The following is a 19,838-nucleotide window of genomic DNA, read 5'->3' on the forward strand; positions in this document are numbered from 1 at the left end:
TCATCCCCGTGATGCCCCCAGAGCCCAGGAACAAGCCTGGTTCTTCAAAGCGCAGGAAGACGAAGGGACAGTCCGGACCGGTCCCCTCCAAAGCTCCCCGTGACCTGGCCCCTCTTTCTAGGTGCCTCTGGGACCATGAAGACCCCTCACTGACACCCTACTTGGGAGGCGTCCCACGGCACCCCGGCCCTGCTGGGCCGTCTCGAAGCTTTGTGTGTGACCCGAGGCTGGGCACCCACCCTCTCTGGTCTGGGGCTGTGGAGTGGCCGTGGCTCCAAGAGGCCGTGTCCTCAGCGAGCGTGGAAGGATGTGTGTGGGGGAGCCACACGGCTGCACAGACTCCCAGCCCCCGGGCCGGGCTGCAGACCCCCGGGGGCCCGGGACGAAGACAGCCTCCAACGGGCTTATGGGGAGAGCCTGGCCTGTCCCTGCCTTACAGGCTCCCGGGCAAGCCTCTGCCGTCCCCAGACCACGGGGCCGGACGGCTGGATTTCCCCACCTGGCGTCTCTGAAGGCCTAGCGGCTCCCGGACTGTGGAGAGGAGGGAGGTCCACCCTCATGCTCGGGGACACGGGGACCACTCTGACCTTGGGGACGATGGACTCCAGCAGACAGAGCCGGGTGCCCGTGGCTGGGCGCTTCCCGGCCTGGCTGATCCCTGCGAAGGACACTGGTCTCTGCTGCCGGCAGGACCCCCGGTGGGGCCAGCTGCTGGGGAACCGGCGTCTCCAGGGGTGAAGGCCCTGGGCCGCTGCACCTGACCTGTGCCCCAGGCCTGGGTGTGGGAGCCGCACGCCCCCCACCCCAGTGGCAGGACCCAGGGTACTAGCTGCTGGAGAAAGTAGCCACCCCACGAGGCTTCCCGTCCCAGGAAAGGGCCAGGAGCGAGGTCCGCACCCCAGGCCAGCTGCCGCAGTGCTCGGGGGCCCTGCCACCACCCCCACACCTGCCCGCCGGCGGAGCTCGCCCGACCCCACCCCACGCGCTCCCGCACACCGGCTGGAATCGAGGTGGCCGGCCCCGACGACGCGCTGCCCGTAGTTAGCTGGTGTGGCTTGTGCGTGTGCAAGCTAGCGGCACCCCGCTCCTCACCAAGCTCTGGGGCACCTACGGGGGTGGGGCCCCCAAGACCAGCCCGGCCCCGACGGGGGGCCCCAGCGATGTTTTCTTGTTGTACAAGAACCACGTCCAAGTGTTCCTCCTCTTCCTTCCGGAAGCCAAACTGCTCCTTTATTTTTCAGAGCTGCTGATCGTGAGCCTCAGAGTCTTAACAGAGAAGCCAAATGTGTTCCTCTTGTAAATGAAGGAATAAACCTATTTAAATCATGCCGCACGGGCTCCCAGGACACAGCCGCCTGGGGCGGGGGGGGGGGGGGCGCGGGGACAGCGGACACGCGAGTCCCTCCGGTGCCGGAACCTGCCGCGGGGCAGGTGCGGGGGTCTCGGGGTCTCAGGGCTTCCTGGCCTTCTTGAGCGACGCTTTCTTTCTCTTGGCCCCGCTCTGGAGCAGGCTGGGGCTCCTGCTGACCAGAGACAGCCTGGCCTTCCTCCGCGGCAGCGCGGACTGCGGCGACTTGCCAGACACCCCCTTCTCGGGCAGATCTTTCTGAGGCTGCTTCGGGCCGGCGGGCGCCGTGGGGGACGCAGGCCTGGCTCCGTTCACCTGGGAGGGCCTCTGCCGCTTCTCCTGCAGCTTTGGGGTCTTGGCAGGGGCGCTGGGACCCGTGGCATCTGGGGCCGGCCTCTTGGTGGCAGGCGTTCCATTGGCCTGGGTGGGCCCCTGGGCCTTCCTCTTCCTCCTCCTCCTCTTGCCTGTGCTGGGGGGCTGGCCGCCCCCGGAGGCCGTGGGCTTGGCCTCCTCCGCCGGCGCCGCACCTTCCGACTTTCGCTTCTTGCGCTTCTTGGTTTCCGGCAAGAACCCCTTTTTCTTCCTCTTTGTGCTAAGGGGGCTCTGCACGACCCTGGGGACTTCCCCGGCATCCTTCTTCTCTGACTTGGGGCGCCTTGGAGACAGGGCGCGACGTAAGGGCGCGCCCAGTGAGAGGTGCGGCCCTCCCCACCGTGCTCCCCACCCGAGGGAGTTGCCAGGCCCCCCCAGGACCTACTGGACTCCGAGGGCCTTCATGGCCTGCCAGTAGAGGTCGCAGAGGCGGCTGCAGCCGGCCGAGCGCCCCTCCGGCTGCAGCCTCTGCTGCCGGCTCTGCAGCACGTTCAGCACGCCGGGCAGGTCCGCAGTCAGCTTCTGCGGGCAGGGGACACCGTGGCTGCCGCGGGGACCAGAGGCAGGGCCCCTGCCACGCTCTGGGTTCTACCTTCTCCCACCCCTGCCACCAGCATCCTCGCTAAGGACCCCGTCCCGGGCTGGACCGGGGGACCGACCTCCCCAGCTGCCGCCCAGCCCACGAGCGCGGCCCTCCACGGGTGCGGCCCTCCCTGGCATCCTCCCGTGGGGCGGGCCCCCCTCGGCCCGGCCCGCGCTCCGTCCCCGCCACGGCGCGCCACCCACCTCCTGATGGACGGTCCTGAGGAGGGTGTTGAGCAGCCCCAGGGCGGACAGCTCCTTCTGCTGCTCCGACTTGCTCTGCGCCTCCCCCAGCGTCCGGAGGTTCTAGGGGAGACGCCCGCTCAACACCAGAGCCCGGAGGAAGGAAAATCCCCGATGGGGCAGCCCGGTCCCAGAGACCCACTCCAGCGGGAAGGCAGCAGGGGCCCACGGCCCTCACCTCTGTGACCTTCACCAGGATCTGGCTGACCAGCTGCTCCCACTCGGGGTCCTCAAAGCACAGCCGCAGCTCCCGCGTGGGCAAAGCCTTCTGGAGCAGCACACAGGCTTGGGCCTGGTTGGGGGGCGGGATGGGGGCCTCAGGGCAGCGGCCCAAAGCTCGGGGAGCCATGGGCGGACTCCACGGGCCCCAGGAGCGGCCACCACCCGGGCCCAGCCCTCTCCCCAGGCAGGTGCAGGAGCGGAGGCCGGGGGCAGTGAGGACAGTGCCCGGCCCGCTCGTCAGCTCGGTGCCCTCCTGAGGCCTGCCCATCAGCCTGGCCCTGGGGGACGGCCCTGTCCGAGTGCGCACATCAAGGAGCTTGGGGTTCAGGCCACGTGGGGGGTGGCAGCAGTGGGGGTGAAGCTTTCCCTCCCGACAGTGACCCTGTGCCCTCGCCCGGGCACCTCCAGGGCCTCCCAAACACCCGGGCGGAGACGGTCACGCTGGTAACTTCAACAGGCCCAGGACTGGGGTCCAGAGCTGGGCTCCGGGACAGGCCTACCTGATGGCGGGGCCGTGCCTGGCCTGTCACGTGCTGGATCACGACGGGGAGCAGGCTCTTACAGAGAACCTGTGGACGGCAGGACGGGGCAATGAGCTGGGCCGGGCCGCGCAGGGGTCCCGGGGGCGGGCCGGCCCCAACGCTCACCGGGTGCCGGGAGAAGAGACTGAGGAACATAGGCACGGTGAGCGGGCTGTTGCGCTTGGTCAAGAAGGAGGTCAGCGCCGAGGAGAAGATCGGAGTCACGAGGCTCAGATCCAAGCCGCCGCCAGCCTGTGCCGCGGGGGAGAGCAGCTGCGTGATGCCGGGGAGAGGGACGGGCACCGCCGTCCTCGGGGAGCTGGGAGGTGGCTCCCGGGAGGTCACGGGAGGTCACGTGGAGGTCACGGCCTCCACTTCCCCTCCGTGACCTCGCAGCCACGCTCCGGCGGCCGAGCCTTCCTGGGCCGGAGCCTGCTCACCTCGGGGCCCCCGGGCTTGGGGCCGGCTTTCTCCTTCCTCTGGGGCTTGCAGACGGGGGCGACAGCGCTGTTGCCCTTCAGGACGCGGAGCAGGTAGAGGGCCGCGTTGAAGTAGTAGAGGGAGAGGGAGGAGTCGGCCTGGCGGCCGGCCTGCTGCACCAGCCGCTCCACCTGTGCGTACAGAGCCCCCACGCCGCGGCCCACGTCGTGGCAGTAGTGCCGGGAGCGGCACAGGTGGTGTCTGCATTGGGGGTGGGGTGGAGGAGCCGGTCACCACACGTCCGCCTCGCCCCGCCAAGCAGAGCCCGCCCCCCGCACATCCCAGTTCACAGACGGGGAGACAGGGGCCCAGAGGACGGGGGTCTGACCGCAGCGGCAGGGGTGGGCCCAGGGCCACCTGCAGCTCTGCTGAGGGTGGGCGAGAGGAGAAACCAGCGCCCGGGGCTGCGCCTGCTGCACGAGCAAACCTGCCTCCCCTAGGACAGAGGCTTCTAGGCCCTGAGACTCGGGTCCACGGTGCTGAGGGCACGAGGACCAGATCATCCACAAACTCAACCCCAGCAGGTGGCGGGGACAGCCCACCGAGCAAACGCGCGCGTGACCTGGGGCTGGCAAGGACGTGCGGTGGGGGGGGGGGGGGGGGGGCGCGATCCGCCCCGCCAGCTCCTCCATGAAGCTCGCTCGGGCCCTCATGTCCGCACCCCCCTTCCCCGCGGGGACCCCCGCCAGGCTCTGGTCCCGAGCCTCTGCTCCCGCTGCACCCGCCGGCCCCGCCCGCGCACTCACGTGAAGATGCGGGCCGTCTTGTGCAGCAGGTCCTGCTCCTGCTTGGAGCTGCTGGTGCGCATGCTGCGGCGGATCACGTCCAGCAGCGGCTCCAGCAACTCCAGCACCAGCGGGTTCTCGGGCTGCTTGGTCACCAGCACCTCGATCAGGTCCAGGACCTGCGGCCAGGGGGACGGGTCAGCGGGTGCGGGGCGTGCAGGGGGCGGCAGGCGGGGGTGCGGGGTGCTGCGGGCGGCTCTCGTGCTCACCCGGATCTGGAAGTCTCGCCGGAGCACCTTCTCCTTCCGCTGCTTGTTCTTCTCGTCCTTCCGGGCCTGGATGCGCAGCTTCTGCTCAGCGAAGAGGCTGGCGAGGTTCTGGTCCAGGGCCATCATGGCCTCGTCTCCCAGCTCCTCGTCGTCGTCCTCTCCATCCACCGCACCCTGAGGGACAGAAGCCCGCTAAGCAGCTGGCCGCTGGCTGCAGGCACGCCCTCCCCACCCCCCGCCACTGCTCACCAGCGCCTTCCCGGCCTGCAGCACGGCCATGAGCTGCTCCCGGAAGCCCTGGTCCACGTCCCCGTCCCGGTCCTCCTCGTTGCTGTCCTCGTCGTCACTGTCGTCCTCGCTGGCTGAGGGTCTGTCGTCCTCACTGTCCGAGCTCTCGTCCTGCGGGGTCCCCTGCGTTACACCTCCCGTTGCCCGCCCCACGTCCGCCCCCGACCCCTCCTGGCACGTACCTCCCCGCTCTCCAACTGCTTCTCGGAATCATCCGTGACCACCACGTTGTCCTCGTCCGGGCTCTTCTCAGGGTTCAGCACCTGAACAGATTCCCCGATGGCTGACACACCTGTCGCCGCAGACACTGCCCCCCACACCAGGCCCCGTCCAGTCTCAGCCCAGAGGCCCCCATCTCAGGGAGGAGGATGGAACCTGGACAGGAGAGCACACCCTGGGGGGCAGAGAGCCCAGCACTGTCTGGCGAGGCTCCCAACCGCTTTGCACGTTACGGCAACGACGAGGGGGCCCTCGTCCTGCGGCAAGCCCCGTCCCAGACCCCACTTCCCCACACGCCCCAGCTTACATCCAAGATCAGCTGCAGAGCCCGTGGGGTCAGGTGGACGCACACGTGGCTGAACACAGTCCGGGCCACCTGGCGCATCAGGTGGCTGGGCTGGGCCAGCAGGGCCAGCAGGATCTCCACCAGCACCTCCACCCACGGCGGCTCCTGGGGGGCTGCAGGCAGGAGAGGCTGAGCTGGGTCCGTGGGGACGTGCCCACCCCCCCAGCCCCGGGGCAGCGACCCACTGGCAGCCTTGGAGCGGGTCCGGCGGGGCTTCTCTCCCAGGCTCCTTGAGATGCAGGTCTGGATGTCTGCCAGCAGCTCGCAGCTCTCTGCGGGGGACTGGGGCAGGGCGAGAACAGGATCAGGGGCAGGCCCCACTCCCGGCCCCGCTGAGCCCCTCCCAGCCAGGACTGAGCACCCCAGGTGCCCACGGCCTCAGCATCCAACAGGCCACCGCGGGGCCTGGGAGCCCGATGACGCTAGATGTCCCCCCACGCTGACTGCGATGTCCCTACAGAGCACCAGGACCGTTAACTGCAGCTGATTCTAGGTCACTTTGCCCCCCCATCGTGCCGGGGTTAGCCCAGGCCGCAGCCCCGCCCAGGAGTCGGGGGAGCCGCAGACCCCCCGTGGAGCCCGTCCCAGCAGAGCACACAGCCTCCGCGCCTGGCCGGGGTGGCAGAGCGCGGCAGGGCCATCTGCGCCCCACACCCTTCATCCAGGACGGCTGCACACACAGCTCCGGGGTGAGCTGAGCACCCAGTTGGGGGGCAGGTGCCAAGGGCGTCCCGTGCCCACTGCCGCCCTGCTGCCATCAGAGGCCGACGCCAGGACCCAAAGGGGCACTGAGGCCCCCACGTGTGCACAGATGCCACGTGCACACATACAGACCGACAAGCACACGAACACCTCACACACAGAGACAGACGTGTGCACACACACACACGCAGACACATGCACACACGCCGTGCACAGACCGACACACACAGAGCCCACACCTCACACGGACGTGCACAGAGACCACACACGCACCCTCTGCACAGACCGCACACACAGACCGACAGGCACACAGGCCGCTAGAGAGACAGACGGATACACACTGCACGCACACACACAGGCCACACATCCCCCACACAGACCAATACACACACACATCACACAGACTGGTGTAAACACAGACCAATACACGTCGCACACACACACCAAGACATACGCGCACACACAAGCCACACACCCCACATACAGACCAGTGTAGACACAGACCGACCCATGCCACACGCACGTGCCACCCACGGACGGACACGTGGAGACCAGCACGCGCACACGCAGATGAACACACACACCTCACAGAGACGGACGTGCACACACACAACCCGCCTGCAGGCCGGTTCGGGCGTCTGAGGTCTGGACGCACAGACCGTGACCCCGCCCCGGGCCCAACGGGCAGAAGGCGGCGCCAGAACGCGCAAGACCGTCCTGCAGCCTGAGGGGAGGTGCGCCTCCGGAGCAGCCAGGACGAACCCCGAGGGTTGAGCCCCAGCTGCAGTAAGAGCTTCTGGGTGGAGAGAACGGAGACATCGAGAAACGCGGTCATCGGCGTGGGGACACGGACGTGAAGGCCACGACCACGGGGTGCAGAGCCCCACGCTGGGGAGCCACAGGGACACGTGCTGATGCCCACCTGCCACGGCGGCTGCCGGTGGGTGAGGTTTGGGGGGAGGTCAGGGACTCGCTCCTTGCGGACCGTGGACTACGGCCGCCGCGAGCACTGAGGGAGCAGGCCCGTCCCGGAAGGCCGCGTGTCCTCTGCCACACCTCCCACCTCTGCGCGGGCAGGCGAGTCTGGGGGTCCGGCGGGAGAGCACAGTCAGACCCCAGGCCGTGGCTGTGTGACCTGCGCCAGGTTACTCAGCCGGGAGCTCTGGCCACCCCGCCCGGCAAACGAGACGGCACTTGCCGCAAAACCGGGGGGGCAAGAAATGCTGCACGGGCAGCTCGGCACGCGACGGAGGCCCAGAAAATGGACGGAGTGGCTCTTCCTTGGACTGTAACCCCACCAGGGCCCACACTGCCAGTCTGGACTCGCAGAGCCCCCAGGCTCCCAGGCCCCCAGGCTGCGGCCCCCTCCCCTCCAGGCCACTGTACCTTGAAGAGGTAGATGCCCACGAGGAACAGCAGGTGCTGGAAGGCACTGGCCTTGGCTTTGGCCTCTGGAGAGCAGGCCTCCAGCTCCTTCAGCGTCTGCAGCATCCTGCGGTGACACGGGCAGGCTCTCAGGCCCCTGCTGCCCCCTGGGCCCTGGGGAGTCCCACCCACGCCCTGGAAACCCCAGTCCCTCACCGGTCCCAGGCCTGGCGCTGCTGCGTGGTGAAGGGCGTCACGGGGGTCACGTTGCGGCTGTGGTTCAAGAGCAAGTCTGCGAACTCTACCAGCCGGTGGGTCCAGGGCTGCCCGTCCGGGGTCTGCACCGGCGCCTGCCTGAACTGGGTGCTGATAGTCTGCAGCAGACTGGGAAGGGCAAGGCTGGGGTCACGGGCTGGGCCGCGGACACGGCCGCCTCCCAGCACGCCCATACCCCAACCTGCTGGAGCTCACTGGGCCTCCACATGCTCCCAGCTGAGAACCAAGGAAGCGAGTGAGCTCGTCCCACCCTGCCTGCCCACCCTGCCCGCTCCGAGGCTGCCCACGACCCACCTGAAGAAGGCGCTGCTGACCACCTCCCGGGTCCGGCTCTCCAGAGGGAAGGAAAACTGCTGCCCCGTCTCCGGGATCTGGGACGTGGGCTTCTTCGTTTCAAAGAACGAGTGGAAGAAACAAAACCTGGGGAGGGCAGGAGCGCCACGGGTCTCAGCAGCCCCCGCCCAGGATGGCATCGCCCAGGGCCCAGGGACAGGTAGTGGCAGAAGCAACATTTCCCAAGTCCGGATCTCCAGCCAAACCGGACTTGACCTCACTGTGGCGAAACTGGACTCTGTCCCTCGGAAAGAGGCCACACGTGAGGCCGCCACAACAGAGCACGCAACGGCCTCTGTAGACGCAGCCTGCGCCCCCCCCCAATCCCGCCCCTTGGCAGCATGGTGAGGGCTGAGAGCACCTGGCAGAGGCCTCCCTCGCCCCGCAGTTGTCTGCAGGGCCCACGGCTATCCCTAACCCTAACCTTTCCTTTCAGGGGCTCCTGGGGTTTTTCCCTAAGCCGCCTTCTGCCCAAGGGGCGAGAATGGCCTACTCCCCCTGGCGACCCGACCTCAGGGCTCCTGGCTCCAGGGCGACCAAAGACTAGGCAAGAGGCCCGATTCTTGGGCTCCTGGGGGGGAGGGCTGGGGGCAGAGCCTGTCCCACCTGGCCACCTCCTCAATCAAGTCGTCCTCCTTCTCTGCATGCAAGGCGTCCACGATGCTGACCAGGCGAAGGATGACCCACTTCCGCAGCCGGAACACAGCTCGCTCAGGCCTGGGGGGGAGCGCCGGGTCACTGGTACCGTACCACTCTGCCCACCTCGGAGCCGGAAACGCTGAGCTCTCCCAGCCCAGCCACCAGCACGGGAACACGCAAGGAAACTTGGGCCTTCTGGGAGAGCGGTGGCTCGGCCCTGCCCTCCCGTCCCCTCCTGGGGCCGCCATCCCGTGGGAATGCGCCCCCCCCCGCCCCCCCAGTTCCACATGCCCACTCACCCGTGCAGCGAAGCGTCCTGGGCTTTCTTCTGGTTGCTGGTGCTGAAGTCCACCAGGGAGTCCAGGTCGGGCTGGAGAAACGTGGTCTGTAGCCACGCCACGTAGCCCTTGAGGGCACAGGGACTCAGGGACCGCACAACCCTCCAGAACGTGGGCAGGACAGGGAGGCCCTGGTTGGTGATGCGGGTGAAGGCCAGCACCACGGCCAGCTGCCGCTCAGGGTCATCCCGGCAGCCCTCCAGGAAGGCACCCACGTACTCGTTCATCTCTGGAGCGAACTTGAACTGGTTTGGGAGCTGTGAGAGGCAGGCCAACACCGGGGTCACCTGCCAGGAGGGTCCAACGGTCCCACCACCCTCTTCTCCGACAGGTAAGACTGGCAAAGCCCTGTGTCGTCCACGGCCAGGCCACGCTGCCCCCGCCCCGCGACCCCAGCGCTCCCACTGCGCAACACAGTGGGCCGCCATCCACCCACTCCCGCCCAGGACAGGCTGGGTTCCCGGCTCAGGGAGGGCGGAGCAGGGTCCCGGCTGGGGCATCAACCCCCTTGTCCAGCTCCTGGCTGTGTCACCATGCCATGCGACTTTGTGTGACCGCAGGTGTCATCTTCATTAACAACCCCTCCCCAGGGGCCCGTTCTGTCATCTCAGAGATGAAGAAAACTGACCACTAACTTTTCAAAGCCACAAGGTTCCAAGTGGTGCCTGCGGGATGCGGAGCTGTCGGTGCGGCTGCCCTGCCCCTGCTGCAGCCAGGATAGGGGGGTGGCCGCACCCCATGCCCAGGCACCCGCCGTGAGCGCTCCAGGGGACGTGACCTGTCACCTTCATGGAGGCTCTGCCGAAGACGCCGGGCTCACAGAGGTGAGGCAGGCCCGGGCCGGGGGGCAGCCTGGCTCCCAAGCCTGAACTCCTAACAAACACAGGACTCTCCTGTCCAGTGTGGGCGCGGCACGGGGCCACATACGGTGCTCGGCGGTCACAGACCAGGACGGCTCCCCTCACTGGAGCGCCAGGTGGGGGTCAGGAGGTCTGGGCGGGCTGCTGGCCACACACGCCTGTGCTGAGGGCCTGAGACCGGAAGGACTGACCCTGCCGAAGTCCACTCAGAGGGGAAGGGTGGGGGCAGCCAGATGGCTCACCTTACGCAGAGGGAAGGGACACCCGTTTCCCCAGCAGGACCGCCAAGGCAGGAAGACTGGGGACGCTGCGGCCAAGAGCAACCCTCTTCCCAAGAAGATGGCTGACCCCAGAGGCGCCCGCCCTCCTGGCAGTGCTTGGGGGGAAGGATACCCACCTTAGCGGTGACCATGTGCTCCCCAAAATGCCGGATCAGGTCGCCCTGCATCACCAGAGGCAGCTGCTCCTCGGACAGCAGGGGCAGCGCCGCGCCCAGCAGGCGGAAGCACAGGTAGCTGGGGGCGCGAGGACAGCCCGCTCAGAGCCCTGCGACGCCCTGCGTGTCCGGCAGAGCTGGGGCCCTGCGCACCTGGCCGACCCCCCCCCCCCCCCCCGAGATGGGCCCCGCGCACCTGGCCAGCCCGCCCCTGAGCCGGGCCCCCGCGCACCTGGCCGGCCAGAACTGCTTCTTTAGGAGCCCCTGCTCCACCACCTCCTTCCAGAACCGCGGGAACTTGCCCTCCCGCAGTGACAGGCGGAGCAGGTCCAGAGCCACGGCGGGCAGCTTGCGCTCCTTCTTCACGGAGGCGGCGGCCGTCTTCAGGACGTTCACCAGTCTGGGGAGGGGCAGAGGGACTCAGGGGGCACCGGCCAAGCGGGCGGCAGGGTCCCCAGGGGAGCCCATCCTCCTACCGCCCTCAAACCTGGGGATGTTCTCATCTGAGAACAGGCTGACTGGCCCCACCAGCTCCTTGAGCCTCTCCGGCACCTTCTGCTGGGCCAAGAGGAAGAGCTCCAGGTGCTCCGGGGAGCCCAGGACTGAATTCAAGTCCGCCTTGAGAACTTTCGGCAGGATCGCCTGCAACGTGGCTTCTGGGACCTGGCGTGGGGACACGGGTTGGGGGAGGGTCCCGCCGTCCGGCACCTGTGCCGCTTCCCCTGTGAGGTGAGCCCTGTGGCCCTGTCGCACCTGCCAGGCTTCTATGAGGCCCCCCACAGTGCCGGGTGAGGTGGGACAGCCGCCCCTACCCTGCTAGGCACCAGAACCCTGAAGAGCTGTTTGTTACGGAGCTCACTCCACGGCAGTCCTGAGGCCTTGGGTTTTTAACAACTGCCCCACCGATGCTCACTAGCTACCCTTTTAATTAACCCTCTTTTGGTTGATTCAGGACTAACTCATTTTAAATATTTATCAGAGAGAGCAACTGGGAGAGCAGGCACCCGTCGGGAGAGCCGCAGAGGAAGCAGCGGGCTCCCCACTGGGCAGGGAGTCCAACATGGGGCTTGATCCCAGGACCCCGAGCTGAAAGCAGATGCCGAACCCACTGAGCCTCCCAGGAGCCCCGAGGGATGAGTTCATTTCCTGGACGAGCTGCGCCAAGCGGAGAACTGGGATTTGAGTTCACGTCCCCACCTCTTTCTCCAAAGCAAAGGATTCTAGGTACCGGCCCACCTCCCTTTCCCCAGCAGGGCCGCGGGGCCCTGGGGGTCAGCTCTGCCCAAAACACAAACGGCAAACATGTTTCACTCGCTTGCCACATGGAAGGGGCTGCTCTAGAACGGCGCCGTCCAACGCGGCAGCCGCTGAGCTCTCGGAGCGCAGTCATGTGAGTGGAGATGGGCCCTGAGGACAAGATGCACGCGGGACTCTAGGGACTCGACGGGAGAAGAACGTAAGGATCCTCTGCGACTTCCGCACCGATCGTGTGTGGAAACGTCACTCCAGATCCGCTAGACTGAACACCTCCCCGGGGACACCGCTGCTCTGGGGGTGTCCGGGCTTCCGCTCTCAGCCTCTCCACCTGGGGCCCCACGGCGGGAAGCCCGTACCTCAGAGAGGATGTCCACCAGGGCCTTCTGGGGCTGCTCCTGGAGGTGGTTGTGGTGCTGGGCCAGGCTCTGCAGCAGCTTTATCGACTTCATCAGCGCCTCGGAGTCCTGGTGCCCAGAGAGGGGACACGGTTATGAGCAGGACACGCCACGGGCCCCTCCCCTCTCCAGCCTGCCCACATGCCCCCTGCCCCCAAAGCTCTCACCTTCACCAGCCTGCCAGACTGAAAGAGGGCTAGCACCCCAAAGAGGTTTGCAAAAAGAGCAGGTCTCATCATGGCCTAGAAAGGAGTTTCAGGCATCAGTGTAAAGGGCCCAGGAACCGCAGCCTGGGGCTGCCCATCTCCCCCAGGCCACTAACTCTCACCTTCTTAACTTTCTGCAAGTCGTGCTTCTCCTGGATCTGCTGCAGGACGCTGCACAAGGGGATGTCTTCGAAGGACTGCAGTAACTGCCGGGGGTTGCAGGAGGGCGAGCGGGGTTCAGGGAGGGGAGGTCCAGCCCCACCCGAGACCCCAGCCTCCTTCCAAGTCTCCCTCTGACTTCTGGCCCGAGGCCCGGGGTGCCTCTGCGTGCCCACCCCAAGCAGTGCTGGTGTGTGAACATGGCTGCTCGGGGGGAGGGAGCTCAGTCTCGCCTCCCTGCCCTGGGCCCATCCGGCTTCAGAAAAGAGCTCCTCCGGCTGAGCCTCCGTCAGCCCGTCTCCACAGCCTGCTCTGAGCCGCCCCCAGCGAGGTTGCTAAGGGACTGGGTCTTGAACGCCCTCCCGGCTGCCCACGTGCCCCAGGGGCGGCCTCTAACCCGCTGAGTGCCCCTGGAGCGAAGAGCACGAGGAACCTCCCCAGGGACGTAACGCACCCCAGAGCTCACTCTGCCCGGTCAGGGACCCCCAGAGGCTGGTCCACCCATGTCCCCAGAAAGAAAACTGCTCACCCTCCCCGGGGCCCACCCGCCTGGGCGTCCCTGGGCAACGGCCTTGCTCAGTTCCCCACCTCCGCGCGGGGACGGGGCTCGGTTCAGACTCCCGCCCTCCCCACTCCCCAGCCCCCGAGCACCCGGCTGGGCCCCTTCCGGAGCCGGCGCTCACCTGGGCCAGGGCCAGACTGTAGCAGGGCCGCGCGGTCTCTCGGCCGACCCCGAGCCCGGTGATGAGGCGCTTCAGGGCGTACTTCCTCTCGGGTCCCTGCCGGAGCGAGCGCGGCCGGCGGTGAGGGCTGCGGTCCCGCGGGACGCACCGCCACCCCCGCCACGCGCCCCTGCCCTGCCCTGCCCTTCCCTTGTCCCTGCCCGCCGCCGCGCAGCCCCCCGCCCTGCCCTGCCCCTGCCCGCCGCCGCGCAGCCCCCGCCCTGCCCTGCCCCTGCCCGCCGCCGCGCAGCCCCCCGCCCTGCCCTGCCCCTGCCCGCCGCCGCGCAGCCCCCCGCCCTGCCCTGCCCCTGCCCGCCGCCGCGCAGCCCCCCGCCCCCCGCCCCCGCCCTGCCCGCCCCCGCCCGCCGGCGCACCTGGGGCCTGGCGCGCAGGTACCCCAGCAGCTTCTCCGTGGCCTCCAGTCGCGTCTCCTGCTCCGGCTTCGCGATGTCCCAGAAGAAGTCCAAGAACTCGCGGCTCTGCTGCAGCAGCCCCTCCCGGTCTGCCGGTCGCGGGCCGCTCGTGGCCGCCCCCCCGGGGGACACAGACTCGGCCGGGACCCGACTCTCCATGTCTGCCTCGCGCCGCGAACACGTGGGCTCTGAAGACGGCCCCTTCCGGGTCAGGTCGCGGCGCGTGCGCGCTGGGCTGGCCGCGGGGGCGGGGCTTCGCGGACCAGGGGGCGGGGCCTCGCGGACCAGGGGGCGGGGCCTCGCGGACCAGGGGCGGAGCCTTGTCGCGCAGGGGACCCGCCGAGCCGCCTAGGGGCGGGGAGTCTGGGCGGGGCTGGGGCTCGAGGGGCTGGTGCGCTCGCCCCGGGGTTTATTTAATTTTAATATTTTTTAAAAGGATTTTACTTATTTATTTGAGAGAGACCAAGATAGCGACAGAGGTAGCGAGAAGAGAGGGAAAAGGGGCTCCGCACTGAGCGGGGAGCCTGACGGGGGGCGGGGGGCTTCCGTCCCAGGACCCGGGTTCAAGACCCCGTCCGAAGGCAGACGCCTCACTGCCAGAGCCACCCCCGCGCCCCAGTCACTCGCTTTAACGGTTTACTTATTTTCGGGGCAGAGGGAGAAGGGAGAGCGTCTCAAGCAGGGTCCCCAGGGAGCCTGCGGAGTCCCGCCGCGGTGGATCCCAAGACCCCAGGCCGCGGCCGAAGCGGAAACCCACCGAGCCACCCGGGAGCCCCTCGCTCTGGGGCTTGAGCCTGAGCTCAGTGGGGACGTCGGAGGGTTTCGTGCGCGGGCAAGCCTTGAAAAGATGTCTCGGCCCGTGTGGGGCGGGGGTCGCAGGGCCGCAGAGGAAACGCAGGAGGGGACCCTGGTGGGGCGCATGGAGCCAGCCCGTGGGAGTCCGGCGGGTCCGGAGCTGGTCGCGGGGTGACGGGTGTGGGGGAGAAGGACAGAGAGGGCGGACATAGCCGGGTCGCCGGTGCTGCCCTTCACTGGCTGGGGGGAGTGAGTTCCAGGAAAGCAGGGGTGACGTGGCAAGGGCGGGGAGGAGGAGCACAGCGGGTCACCCTGCGTGGACACTGCAGCGGCTGTCTCCGGAGGGTTGTCATCCCCGGGGACCCCAGCCCTGCGGGGGGCGCGGGCGGCTGGCAATGTCAGGGCCAACACCCACCCCCTAAGGCCCACACCCCCAGCTCCAGCTCCCTTTGACCCCAGGCCCCCCCCGGGCTCCTCCTGCTCCTCCTCTCATCCCCTTCCTTGTTCTGCCGTTTTAGGAAGTGAGACACAAACGTTTACCTTTTGTCTATGGCGCCCCAGGAGCAGAAGGCGGACAGGGTTAGGGGAAGCTGGAGGACCGTGGCCCAGGCTCTGCCTGTCCGGGGTGGGTCTGCGATGGTGCCCGACGAGGAGGCCGTGACACCAAGCACCTCACAGGGGGGTGGGAAGCGGGAATGGCACAGACATCCGGGAGATTTGATCTTTATTTTGTTTTCAGCTCAGTTGAGAGACATCGGCAGAGGGTGGCCTGAAGGGGGAGACAGAGAGGACAGCGGGACCCCAGGCTCTGCCTGCCCTGCCCACAGGGTCTGGAGCCAAGACAGAGGCTTGGCACCCTACTACCTGTCCTTCTCAGAGCTGGATCTGAACTGGAGTCTGGGGCTCATTCCCCAGTACCCTCCGTCTCCTTGGCTGAAAAAGAACCCGATCTGGAGTCCAGGGTACTGACCGGGCCAGACGTTGTGGGCCTGAGCTAGCAGCGAGCCAGTAATTAGGCACACTTGCTATGCATGTCCTCATTGCTGGGTCTGTTCTGCTCCTGCCCCCAGGTGGGAGACCCCCACCCTTCCCCGCCCCTGCTAGACACATCCCCCGCTTAGAACCCCTGGACGGTGCCTGCTACTGGGGACGCCCCTGCTAGACACATCCCCCGCTTAGAACCCCTGGACGGTGCCTGCTACTGGGGACGCCCCTGCTAGACACATCCCCCGCTTAGAACCCCTGGACGGTGCCTGCTACTGGGGACGCCCCTGCTAGACACATCCCCCGCTTAGAACCCCTGGACGGTGCAGCAGCTACTGGGGACGCTGGAGACATAGGCATGCTCTGCCTGGACAGCCACCTGGAGCAGGGTCCCTTGGCCACAAGCGCTAGTGCTCAGTGTCGGTCCCTGCCGTCGCTGGTGCTGGGCCTGGGTATGGGGCCCAGCCAGGTGACTGAGCAGAGCACGAGTCACAACTCTGGCCACCGCAGGAGTTCCCGAAGCCACCAGCCCTAACATGTCAGCCTCTGTGTCATCTGAGCTTCCCTGGAGGATGAGGGGGCAGGCCCAGGCACTGGCTGTAGGCTTGGCCACCAGGTTACTAAGGAGAACCCCAGTGCTCGGGGACAGGCGTCCGGAGCCAAAGGGGCTGCTGAGCGAGGAGGTGAGGAGCAGCACCGAGCCACCGCTGTCTACAGTGGCCAGGACACTGCCCACAGGGCCCACGGGAGCTGGTGAGCGCGCCGGGCAGGGGTCGGGGCCGGGCTCTCCTGAGCTCAGGGCTGCCCCTATCATCGCCAGCAGCTCCGGGCAGGCTGAGGGGCCAGAGATGGTGGACAGGACGCCTTGGGGTATGGCTCGCTGCACCACGGGCTCCAGGGTGGGCGTGGGCCTGGATTGGGGCCTCCGCAGCCCCAGGTCTCTGACCAGCAGGCTCAGTAGGGCGTCCCCGGCCAGGTCCGGGGCTGGGGCTTGGGCCTCTTGGCGCAGCACGGCTGCAAGTTTGGGGTTGGTGGCTCGGGCCCCGGGGCCCAGGGGGGTCCCATCGTCATGGCACAGTAGTGGACAGAGGCCCTTTGTGCCCCGGGCTGCCAGAGCTGTGGCCAGGGCTGTATCCACCAGGAAGCCGTCTTGAGCCAGTGAGGCGGGGCCCCCCAGCAGCCGTGGCCACGGCAGGCGGCCAAAGCGTGCGTGCAGCAGGCGCAGACTGGGCAGGGCGGACGGCAGCCGCAGGCCGGGGGCCAGGGGCTGCTCGGGGCCTGGTGTCAGGGCAGTTGGGCTGCCCGAGGAGCTGTTGTGGAAGAGGGCCCAGAATGTGGCACCTGGAGGAGACAGAGGGGTCACCCAGGACTCAGGGGCCATGGGGTCAGGCTTGCTCAGTGGCCCTGGGGGGAGGTCACTACCTTAGCCTGAGCTTGGGCCTGAAAACAGGGGTCAGTAACTAGGCCGAGGGTCAAGACCACATGGACCAGGGAGCAGGGCTCACAGCCTAGGTCCTGCCACTGAGCGGCCCGGGGTGTCAGGACCCAAGGTACAGATCACGGAGCAGGCCCGGGGCCGCGCGGCACTGACCTAGCCCCGTGGTGTGAGGGTGCACCACCGCCAGACACAAAGCTGCTCCCACTCCCGCGTCCACGACGTTGCCCCCGGCGACGAGCAGCTCTCGGCCCAGATGGGAGCACGTGGCTACGGCCAGGAAGACACCGTCTCGGGGCATGGCCGGAGACCGGTGCCCTGGGCCCTGCCCTCCCCCAAGCGGCTCCTGGCTCTGACCTGCCGGGCTGATGATGGCACCGTGGTGGTACACCCCGGGGGGGTGGGAGTGCCCGCTGGACCCGGGGGCTGCTGAGCCCTGGCTTCCTGTAGGGTCACCCCTGATGTGGAGTTGCCTCGCGGCCAGGGAGAAGCCAGTGATCAGCAACAGCAGGGCGGCGCCGAGGCGGGCCCAGGCCCCGGGCAGCCCGCCAACCTCGTTCCTGCCAAGAAGGGTGTCCTGAGTCAGGCCTGGGACCAGGGGACGACCCAGAGTTCTGAGGGAGCCCAGGGAATATTTTCCAGAAAGGCCTCCTGGCACCGCATAGAAGAGACATGGTGACTGGAAGGGGCTTGAGGACACAGGCCAGCCAGGGAGGGAGTCTCTGGGCTGAGACCGGCAGGGGGGTGGCCCAGGGGGGCTCGTCTGGCTTGACAGGGCCCAGCCCAGTGTGGCCAGACACCAGCCTGCCCAGCGGGTGCCTCCTGCACCAGGGGTGGGGTTGGGGGGTGGGGCCCTCTGACGGAGCAGCGGGCACAGCTGGCTGGGGGTGATCCCAGCACAGACCTCGGACTAGCCCGTGGAGACCGGGTCTGGGGCTGCAGAGGGAGGGACTTGCCAGCCTCAGGCCCAAGGGGCCGGGTGCCCAGACCCCTCCTTGACTCACCCCAAGGAGTTGTGGGGCCTCCAGGAATTGGAAACGACCAGCTCAGAGGTCTCCTCCTCATCGTCCTCGTCGTCCTCAGACCCTAAGCTGGGGTCCCAGAGCAGCAGCTGTCGGTAGAGCACGGGCCTTGCCTCCGGTTCCATGGCCCTGCGGTGCCCACACCGGCTCTGCCGCCTGCTGGCCTTCCCGCTGAGTCCTGGCCTCGCCTGTGCCTGGCTGGTGGGAGGTGGAGGCTGCCTTGGGGAAGGGTGGTGTGGAATCTAGAACAGGTCTGGGCAGGGCACGGGGCCAGGGAGGCTGCGTGTGAGACTGCCCCATCAGGGCCCAGGCCTGGGGGCTCTCAGGGCTGCGAGGTCTGAGAGGGGGTGCCGCTCAGGGAGGCAGAAGGAGCCCGGCCCCGGGGACCACAGCCGTGGCCCGAGATCCAGTCAGCATTCCCGCAGGGCCCCTGCCTTCCGGGGATGCAGCTCCCAGATCCCCCAGCCTGTTTGGGACTCAGCGTGGCTTGGGTCAGGGCTCAGCCGGGAACCAGGTGCCGGTGTGGGCCGTGTGGGGGAGCCCGGCCTTCTCTGTCCGGGGAGCCCCCTGGAGGGTGGGGAAGGGGACTCCGTGGTGCATCCTGTGGCTCTCGCCAACAGGTTCGAGTTCCCCGCACCTGCTCCATGCTGACCCATCTCCCCGGGAGCACGTCACCCCCCCCAGCCCCCTGGCCTCACAGCCAGACCCTGCCTCCCGCATCGCACAGCCTCGAGGCCACCCCCAACGGCAAACACATTCCCACGGGGTTCTCTCCCCACCGCAAGGGCAAAGCCATCCCTGCCTCCTCTTCTGGCCCCGGCCCCTCCCGGCTCCTGCCTCCGCCTGGCCCAGGGCCCCACGCCCTCACGGGCCCCTCCTCTCCCGTGGCTTCATGACTTCCCCAGTGGTTCCCGTCTCCCTTTGAGTGTGTCAGAATCACTCCGGGAGTTTGTGCGGTCTGAGTTCTGACTCTGTAGGTCTGCGGGAGGCACCAGGAATCAGCTTTCCCAGGTGATCCTGGACCACACTGAGCAGCACTGACCCACAAAAAGCCACGAACACGTGCGGGCTCCACTCCCTGCCTCCCACGTCCCCCTGCGCTCACACTCGGCTGGTGTCCGGGGTTTCTGATCTCTCAGACGGATCAAAAAAGAACGAGCCACGTGCGGGCTGTGGCAGAGGTCTGCGTCCTTTCGCTTTTGCCCAGTGTGTGTGTGGGAGTGATCTCGAAGACCTTCTGCTCTTGTTTCGTAAGCTAAGGGAAGCCTATAATCTCAGGGTGAAGGTTGTCCTTCCTTCCTAGGAAAAGGCCGCCGGGGACCGTGGAAGCCCGTGGTGCCCCCGTGTCCTGCCACCCGCAGCCGGCCCTCGGGCTCCCAGCGCCGGCTTCCTTCGCTTAGATCCTTTGGCCCCTGGGAACGGACATGACTCTCAGAGCATAGCCTGACGAGCTCTTTGGGGCCTAGACTCCCCCGCCTGGGTCCTCCTGCGCCCTCTCTCGCTCCCGCAGCCCCGGGCCCGGACAGCACCGCACCCCGCAGGTACCTCTTAGCCACGCTCCACTTAGAGGTACGACGGCTCCGGGAGTGCCTGGTGGTCAGGACGGGCGGCGCCACCGGCCGAGGCAGCGCATCCTCTCGGCAGGGCTGGGGAGTGGCACCGGCTTCAGGAGACCTGGATCTCGGCCAGTTTCCGCCACGGACTCACCACGTGGCCAGGCACGTGGTGTAGCCGCTGGGAGTCCTGACTCCACTTCCATAAAACAGGACGGGCAACAACTGTCCTCCCGGAGCCGAGGTGTGACTCAAACAAGGAGACTCGCTGAAAGCATTTAGGCTGGTGCCTGATACACGCTGGACCTTCCAGAGCCGTGGGTTCCCTCCCAG

The 19,838-nt window shown here is 67.7% G+C and overlaps 3 protein-coding genes across 5 annotated transcripts in view; 1 reads left to right on the plus strand and 2 right to left on the minus strand.

Moving 5' to 3' along the window:
- The window catches only part of SPNS2 (SPNS lysolipid transporter 2, sphingosine-1-phosphate), a gene marked incomplete at its 5' end in the record, with an annotated part of 29,761 nt that extends 28,432 nt beyond the window's left edge, over positions 1-1,329 (plus strand). For both annotated transcript variants that reach the window (XR_013968119.1, XM_080825838.1), the window contains one exon: positions 122-1,329. The remainder of the gene's footprint in view (positions 1-121) is intronic.
- Positions 1,196-15,156, minus strand: MYBBP1A (MYB binding protein 1a). Of its 2 annotated transcripts, XM_080825837.1 has the most exons (28): positions 15,052-15,156; positions 13,678-13,904; positions 13,265-13,360; positions 12,545-12,628; positions 12,384-12,458; positions 12,178-12,285; positions 11,052-11,227; positions 10,797-10,964; positions 10,526-10,643; positions 9,230-9,525; positions 8,898-9,008; positions 8,253-8,378; positions 7,899-8,066; positions 7,704-7,809; positions 5,801-5,897; positions 5,577-5,728; positions 5,233-5,313; positions 5,012-5,161; positions 4,763-4,936; positions 4,515-4,672; positions 3,729-3,969; positions 3,415-3,540; positions 3,268-3,336; positions 2,724-2,837; positions 2,507-2,608; positions 2,197-2,242; positions 2,106-2,158; positions 1,196-2,003 (listed from the first exon to the last, which is right to left on the minus strand). In XM_080825837.1, the coding sequence occupies exons 2-28, from the start codon at positions 13,873-13,875 to the stop codon at positions 1,941-1,943; spliced, it is 3,456 nt and encodes a 1,151-aa protein (XP_080681963.1). In that variant the 5' UTR covers positions 13,876-13,904; positions 15,052-15,156; the 3' UTR covers positions 1,196-1,940. The 2 variants fall into 2 exon arrangements, with proteins under 2 accessions (XP_080681963.1, XP_080681962.1); XM_080825836.1 differs by having other exon boundaries at positions 2,106-2,242.
- Positions 15,157-15,225: 69 nt separating this feature from the next.
- GGT6 (gamma-glutamyltransferase 6) lies at positions 15,226-18,142 on the minus strand. Its single transcript, XM_080825839.1, has 3 exons — positions 17,935-18,142; positions 17,087-17,490; positions 15,226-16,836 (listed from the first exon to the last, which is right to left on the minus strand). The coding sequence occupies exons 1-3, from the start codon at positions 18,075-18,077 to the stop codon at positions 15,803-15,805; spliced, it is 1,581 nt and encodes a 526-aa protein (XP_080681965.1). The 5' UTR covers positions 18,078-18,142; the 3' UTR covers positions 15,226-15,802.
- Between the last annotated feature and the right edge of the window lie 1,696 nt (positions 18,143-19,838).

Source organism: Martes martes (genome assembly GCF_963455335.1).
Source record: "Martes martes genome assembly, chromosome: 16".
NCBI classification, from domain to species: domain Eukaryota; kingdom Metazoa; phylum Chordata; class Mammalia; order Carnivora; family Mustelidae; genus Martes; species Martes martes.